This window comes from Saprolegnia parasitica (assembly GCF_000151545.1).
Source record: "Saprolegnia parasitica CBS 223.65 unplaced genomic scaffold supercont2.86, whole genome shotgun sequence".
Classification (NCBI taxonomy): Eukaryota; Oomycota; class Saprolegniomycetes; order Saprolegniales; family Saprolegniaceae; genus Saprolegnia; species Saprolegnia parasitica.
Window position 1 is genome coordinate 16838 of NW_012156480.1, and position 7386 is coordinate 24223.

The following is a 7386-nucleotide window of genomic DNA, read 5'->3' on the forward strand; positions in this document are numbered from 1 at the left end:
GGTCAATGCCACTCGTGCCCACGCCCTTGCCTGTGATTTTTCGGATGCACGGAATGTGGCAGTCGTCGTCGTCCGGTCGGAAGATCATGCCCAGCGGCCCCTCGGTCCAGACCACTGTGTACGTCTCGCGGCGAGGCTTGGCGGACGTCGACGTCGACGATGTGTTGGAGACCGTCGACGCCTCGGACGACGTCGACGACGAGTGGGCAAGGACCGGCGGCGGCTGCACGACGACGGCGTTCGCCCGCTCGCGCTCGCTGTCGCGCTCGGACCGCCGGCGGTGCTCTCGCTCGCGGTACTCTCGCTCGCGATCGCGCTCGATGCGGTAGCTCTCGCCGCGCGAGGTTCCTAAGACGGCGGCGCTCGAGACGCCACGGCGGTACACAGGGTGCGACGACGAGTGTTCGCGCCGACGGTCCACTTCTTGGCCCGTGCTGTTGCGCGCACCAAGCGTCAGAAGCGACTTGGGTATCCGGAAGCGCAGAATCGCCGGCCGGTGGATCGTCTTGAGCATCTCGACCGTCGCGTCGTACCCGCGCCGCGCGGTATCCATGCCGTTGATGCTCACGAGCATGTGGCCGACGGCGACGCCGGCCTTGGCCGCCGCCGAGTCTTCGCGCGTGATGCGGCCGACGACCGGCGGCATGTCCTCGCCGAGGTCCGGACGCAGCGTCAGCCCCAAGGAGCCCTCGCCCCATGAGACCTGGTACTCCATGAGCTCTACGACGACTTGGGGAGATTGGCTGGCGTCAATATACTGTCGCCCACGGACTTCAAGATATCAAATGCTGCAGGAACCCTCCGGATAACACCACGTGCCCGTTGAAACCGGTTCGGTCCGGTAGCCGGTTCAACGCTCCCGTACCGTCCATGTCCACGGCGTGTGGCCGCGTGGAGTGCCATACGCAGTATTTTACCAGGCGTGCACACGGCGGTCCCGGCAACAAGCGTACAAGGCCGGTCGCGCGATCTCAAAATGCGGCAAAGTAGAGATATTTACCGTATTTCATCGCACTTTTCCACCGCCGCCAAGTCCACACGAAGCAGTGCACAGGCCATTCCCATGCAGCAACGTACGAAGCAGCTCTCCCCACTCCCATGAGGTACGCACCGGCGTCGAGCATGTGACAGGGTATGGGCCCTGCTCTCTGCTTGCGGCCCGGTCTGAAACGAGAGGACCGGTTGACCGGCAGAACGTCAGTCCCATGAAACCTCTGAAACTCGATATAATCCGGTTACAGCAGCGACGCAAGAGACTCGAATTGAGTATGGAAGCGTTGGCCAATCAGCGCGCGGCTGTGCATTTTTATTGCGGAGCGGGAAACAGGACATTGAAACGTGTTTCTGACTACCTTGGTTTTGTATGCAGCGTCCAAGAAACACGCCGCGTGATTAATATTACGGCGCCATCCGGATAAACAGGGCGTGTGTAATCCGGACGCATCTGGTCGACGGCAACAATGTTTTCCACACCCACCTCGAGTCGATCCGATGCGTGCATCCAGGTGCGTCGCACGGTACACAATCAATGGCCTAGCCCTAGATTGCTAACATATACTAGTAGTATGAATACGAACAAGCAATATATATTCATGGAGACGCGATCGCAGCACTCGATAGAAACAGAATCTGCAAGCGGGGTGGTGCTGCGACCCGTGACACTGGAACCAGCTCCACAACGAGCGTCGGTCGCGCGGGTGTAATACCATGTACCACACCGGGATTCCTAATACACTGCAATATACAGTGTTTGCACGACGCGCTTTTGTGCTTTTGTGCATTTTCTGCCAGCTCAAGCAGCCTTCGCGCTGTGCCAAAGCATCTTCCAGAATATTATTCCTGTACGACACAGCCAACGGATTGGATTCGACGTTGCTAGCGCTTGCATTCGACAGTGCTATAGCCGCCCAATATGAATCGTAGTTTACACCGTCACGTGCTCAGTCTTTGCCTAGACGCCGGTTATCATCGGCAATTGGGTCCTCCAGCGACATAGTATGATGTCCTATCAAACGTGGAGAGCCGCGAGAGCGTAGAATTGTTGACGCCTTACATATATTCTATCGTTCAATGTTCAAAGTATATCGCTGGTCGACGGTAGTGGGCTTGGTAGTGGGCGCATGGTTGTGACCTTTGAAAATGTCGTCAACTGGAGCCACCAGACACACGGGGCTCTCCTCGAGTGAGTCGAGCGCCTTGTAGCATGTGCCACATCGCATCCGCCGTTGGCATCGTTGCATGCCATCATTGCTTTTTGGCATCAAGTAACCGCAATAAAGATATGCCACGAGTAATTTATTGCCACAGCGTTTTGGTAAACGCAGCTATGGACTTCGAGAACAAATTAACAACTCGCGCGAGCTCGCGAGAACTGGATGTCATATCTTTTTTGCGATTACTTTATATCTTTTACAGCGAGTTTAAAAGAGTTCTTGGACTTCGGCGTGGAGATACTCTTGCGGCTCGGGCGTCCGCAGCGACAACGTTCGTGTCGTCGCCCCCGTCGCAAACGACATGACTTCGACAATGACCGTGTCGACCTCTACAAGCGGCGCCAGCGTATGATCCTACATTCAGAAAAGTGGTCGATTCGCGGTCCGGTGCATTCAATTACCGAATGAGTCAAGAGCTGCTCGATGTCGTCGTGGCGGTAGATCGCATAGAGGTTGGCAGCGCTAATGCGGCACTTGAAGCTGCCTACGCTTCCACGTCGCAATCTTCAGCACGATATAAATCACTACCCGTCTTGTCGCGGCCAAGGCTGATATCGAGCGGTGGCGTGCCCCCTGGACGCGGCTTGATCTAGCGCCAACATGTGGGCCATCTACATAGGACGTTCGTCGACGACATACCAAGAGGCCGGTGGCGCCAAACAGCTCTTGCAGAGCAAAGTACGAGTCGGTACCGCTACCACATACCGCCCGTGCGTGAGCGTACTCGGATCAATTTAGAGTGCGACACCTGTGGGTGCGGCTGCAGCGCCGCATGATGCGGTCGGACGCCTCGAGGCACTGGTCCTTGGGCACAAATCTAGCAGACAAAAGCAACAAGGTGTGCGCAGACACTCGTGCAGTAGTCGTACTTTTGAACAATGCGCTTGACTGCGGCGACAAAGGCCTCTGTCCGGTGATCGCCCACAAACCGAACGCCTAGGGCAAGGACTCCTCGTATGCAATTAAAGAGGACCGCGGGATCGAACCGTTGAGCATAATGTCTTCGCGAACCGCGTCCCGGAAAGCCTGCACCGTGTCGACGTCGCACTGTGGCGACAGCGGCAGCCGACACCGCAGAAGGTGCGAACCGAGCACATCGATAAAGTCCGCCTTGCGGCACGACGCAACGCGCTTCCGAACCGCTTGCACAAGCCGCGGGTCCAAGATCGCGTCGTAGTCGTCGAGCGTGCTCTTGTTGTTCATCGCGAAACGTTCGATGAAAAAAACCTTTCGAGTTCCCCCCCATCCTATTTTTTCATTATTTCTGCAAAATGGCGTCGCCGTCTCTTGTAGGCTAGTCGATTAAAACCCCTCAAATATGCTATCCTGCGTCCCGTCGTAGTCGGCGTCGTTGACGCGCAAGCCTTGGTCGCCATCAAAGAGCGACGTGTCGTAGCGACTACTGAGTTGCGGCACGTATGGTGTCTCGAGCGTTTGACTTCGCAGTGCATCCCAGTCGAGGGAAGCAAACCACGGGTGGCTCATAATGTCATGGGCCCCCGAGACACCCATGCCAAGGCGCTTGGTCGGGTCACCGTGCAGCAGCTTCTCAACAAGGTCGCACACGGCCGGGCTCTCCGAGAGGAGGTCGGGGGGGAACTGCACCGCGTTTGCCCCCGTGCGCACGAACGCAATGTTCTTGAAGAGACTCGCAATGTCGCCGTCCGGCGTCTCGAACGGTGTGTACCCCAGGAGCATTTCGTAAATGAGCACGCCAAAAGCCCCTACAAATTGACCGATTTTGAGTCGAGTTGTTGGGACGAGAAGCGATTACAATAGTCGACCGCAATGTCATGACCCGTATTGAGGACAAACTCGGGCGCGAGGTACTCTTGTGTGCCGCAGAGGGTGTAGCTTCGCGCGTTCACCTCGGTCGTGCCGTCGTCGTTGGTGACCGTGAACGGAATCTTCTTGGCAAAACCCATGTCGACTATCTTGAGGTACCCCGTGGCACTATCCAAATCATCAACATTCACAACGATTTCTACCAAAAACCAAACCCCCAAATGCAACCTACCTCACGAGGAGATTCTCGGGCTTGAGATCGCGGTAGGCAATGTCTCGCTTGTGCAGATGCTCGAGGCCCAAGTAGACGCACGCGGCGTAAAACATCATGTCTTCTTCGTCGAGGTCCCGGCCACAAATGTCCGTGTGGAGCACACTGAAGAGTTCGCCGCCCTGGACCAGTTCGAGCAGCATGTACAAAAAATTGGCGTCCTACTCAATCAACGTTAAAACAGCAAGTGATCGAGCGCGGACACGGACCTGGTACGTAGCGTAGAGCTGTACGACAAACGGGTTGGGCGGTAACTCCTTGAGGATCATGCGCTCGCGCATGATGTGTTCTTGCTGCTGGCACTCGATCACATGCGCTTTCGAGACGCACTTGAGCGCGAGGAGGTACTCTTCGGCCTCGTGAAAGGCTTGCACCATCGTGACGCGGCCAAACGAGCCTTCGCCCAGAACCCCAATCTACATATTCAGTAGGCGGCATGTGCATACAATCCAAGCACGCACGTGCACGAGGTCTTCAAGGTCGAGGTAGCTCAGTGGATGCCGATAAAAGAGGCCGCTCATGTTGGCAATGTCGGCGATCGACTGCCGCCGCGTGACAATGCCAAGCGAAATGTTGGCTTGGGAGAGCCGGAGGCACGTGACTTGGCCGACGCACGTCGCCGTCGACTTGTAGTCGCCGCCGCTACCATGTCCAATTCACTTTTCATCGATTCAAAATGAAGCACGAAAAGAGGAATACGTGATGGCTTCGCCGCCAAACGAGTCTTTGACGTTGAGTTCGAGCGGGATGTTTTCGACCTCAAAATCCTGAATGTTGACTTGGCCGTCGCGGATGATGTAAAAGTACTCGGCCGGCATTTCGGGTTGAAAGATGATGTCCCCATCGTCGTACTCGACGATCTCAATCATGTTCGTGATGCTGTCGAGCTCGATGTCGCTGAATTCCGCAAAGTGGTCGTACGTCCGCAGCGCGCGCTTGATGCCGTTGGACTCGAGGATCGCCGTGAGCGGTCCAATCATCGCGATAAAGTCGGCACGCATGAGCCGGACGCATTTCACGAGCCCGATCGCACGCACGGTGCAGTTGCGCGGCTGGTCGTTGAGGAGGGCCGTCTCGCCAAAGTAGTCGCCTTGGGTCAAGCGCGCGATCTACCGCGCAACGATCGTTTCCACGGCTCCGATGTGTCGATCACCTCGGACTTGGACGACGACATGAGAATGAGATTGCGCTTGGAGCCGGCGACGGTGCACCCGACAGTGCCCGACGCGACAATGTAAAAGGCGTCTCCCCGCGACCCTTGCTGCACAATGACCTCGCCGTCCTCGAACGTCACGACCTCGAGACACCGGTTCACGGACGTAACTTGGCGCGACGTGAGACCGGAGAAGAGCGGCACCTTTTGCAGCCACTCGGAGCGCTTCCCGAGCGACTCCATCGACGACTGGGCTTGAATCTAGCACACGCATATATTTGTATCTTGAAATGAGGGCATTCGAGTCGGGTACCGCGCGAAACTCGTTGCGTCCGAGTGTCCAGAGCTTGCAGTCCGATGTCGCAATCACAGTTGCCGCGCGCGGTGCTACAGAGTGTTGTCGACTGCGATACACCAATATCGATACCGTCGTAAATGAGCGCGAGTTCGCCAAAGTGGCCACCCGCTGTGACGTCGCCGACGTGGACGTCGTTGACGAGGCATTCGCAACTGCCCTCTTCGATCACTAGATGACAATATCTCGCACGTGGTCGTCGTTTTTGTGAGCTCGCAGCGTACCGTAAAACTTGTCACCGTGGTCGTGTTGCCGAATGATGACGTCCCCGGCTTTGACGCTGACACTTGTCATGACCGAGACCACCTAGCGCGCGATCGAGATGCTGGTATCGTATGCGCCTTTACCATGTCCATCTCGCCCTCTGTTGTCGCCTCGAAAAGCAGCGCCTGAATGTTCTCCTTCAAGAGCTTGCACGTCTCGGGGCTCTTCTTGGACATACGCGGCTCGTCATTCTTCTCGCCACGCACTGACTTGGAGTCCTACCATGATGACGATATATCGGGCACCGTCATGACGTCACGAATCAGTACGTGGCCCGGCTCGAAGATGTTGACTCGCTTCTTTCGCTGGCTGAGGCTGCTCCGCTCCGAGCCGTGCGAGACACGACGTGTCCAGACCCCGCGCTTGGTTCCTGGGTCGGCCCGCACGGCGTGTATTGAGCTCGCATACATCTGCCGCCAGCACGATGAGGCGTATCTAACGGACGCGAACGTACCTTTTTCATGTGCTCAAAAACCGCTTCGTCGCTCACGTGTTGCTGCACGAGACTCGCGTACTCGTACTTGAGGAGCCGGAACGACTGCAGCGCGACGTCGGGCTCGTCGTCTGGCGCCACCGACGCGCCCGCGCCCATGCCTTTCTCGTCGTAAAAATGGATTGTCAAAACGACCAACTTTTTTTTATAGACGGCGGTTAAGCACTAGACCGGTTTCCTGGTAGAAAGGGTGTCGTGCCTCGGACATTCTGACGTGGCGCACTCGAGACAGCGTTCGAGTGCTTGGCCATGCGCGTGCCAAACTGAATCGCTTGCTTGGGCAACCCCGTGCAATGGCGGAGCCCCAACGCGCGCGCAAGAACACGCAGTAGTAGCTTGTCACCGACCCCCCGGGGCTGGGAAAAATCCACCACGTCCTCCAGCGGTGTCGTCGCCAAGAAGCGTACAACGTGCTCATCAAGGTACGGGAATCGGGCCTCGCGGCCGTGGTCCGAGATCATGCGGTCGTCGCGGCCGAGGTTGCGCAACCAGAGACGGTCCATGTCCATGCGAAGCTCGGCGCGGAGGCCGTCGTAGCCATCGCGCTCGAAAGCTGCCTTGTGCCGGCCGTATCCTACGTTTATTGTTAGCCTCTTGGGACGTGGAGGTTATTGTACCAGCCAGTTGTTCGTCGGCGCCAATACCGACCAAGAGGACTCTGACCTTGGATGCGTAGGGGGCGCGGGGGGCGAAGTGGGGGGCGGAAGGTGGGGGGACGAGTGTCGGGGGGTGTCACCGGCGTGTGGTTGGCACATTGAGAGAGCCCTTGAGTGTGGGCGTGTAATGTATCGACGCTGCGGACGCCCATTGCGACAAGCGCCGCCTGGGCAGACGCGCTCTCTTGTGGATGCC

The 7386-nt window shown here is 57.4% G+C and overlaps 3 protein-coding genes across 3 annotated transcripts in view; all 3 read right to left on the reverse strand.

The window, feature by feature from the left end:
* The window catches only part of SPRG_20946 (hypothetical protein), a gene marked incomplete at both ends in the record, with an annotated part of 3038 nt that extends 2323 nt beyond the window's left edge, over window positions 1-715 (reverse strand). Inside the window, one exon of the mRNA XM_012351799.1 lies at window positions 23-715. Within this exon, the coding sequence (XP_012207189.1) occupies window positions 23-715 (693 nt within the window). The remainder of the gene's footprint in view (window positions 1-22) is intronic.
* A 1705-nt stretch (window positions 716-2420) lies between these two features.
* On the reverse strand, window positions 2421-3416 carry SPRG_10929 (hypothetical protein; the record flags this gene model as incomplete). Its single annotated transcript, XM_012351760.1, has 7 exons — window positions 2421-2567; window positions 2615-2697; window positions 2742-2802; window positions 2853-2907; window positions 2962-3030; window positions 3083-3149; window positions 3200-3416. 7 exons carry the CDS (start codon window positions 3414-3416, stop codon window positions 2421-2423), a joined length of 699 nt encoding a protein of 232 aa, XP_012207150.1.
* Window positions 3417-3515: 99 nt separating this feature from the next.
* On the reverse strand, window positions 3516-6646 carry SPRG_10930 (AGC/PKG protein kinase; the record flags this gene model as incomplete). Its single annotated transcript, XM_012351761.1, has 13 exons — window positions 6496-6646; window positions 6311-6451; window positions 6125-6259; window positions 6002-6083; window positions 5850-5948; window positions 5736-5809; window positions 5423-5683; window positions 4969-5378; window positions 4731-4911; window positions 4479-4685; window positions 4231-4430; window positions 3988-4166; window positions 3516-3937 (listed from the first exon to the last, which is right to left on the reverse strand). The coding sequence occupies exons 1-13, from the start codon at window positions 6631-6633 to the stop codon at window positions 3516-3518; spliced, it is 2529 nt and encodes an 842-aa protein (XP_012207151.1). The 5' UTR covers window positions 6634-6646.
* Window positions 6647-7386: the final 740 nt, after the last annotated feature.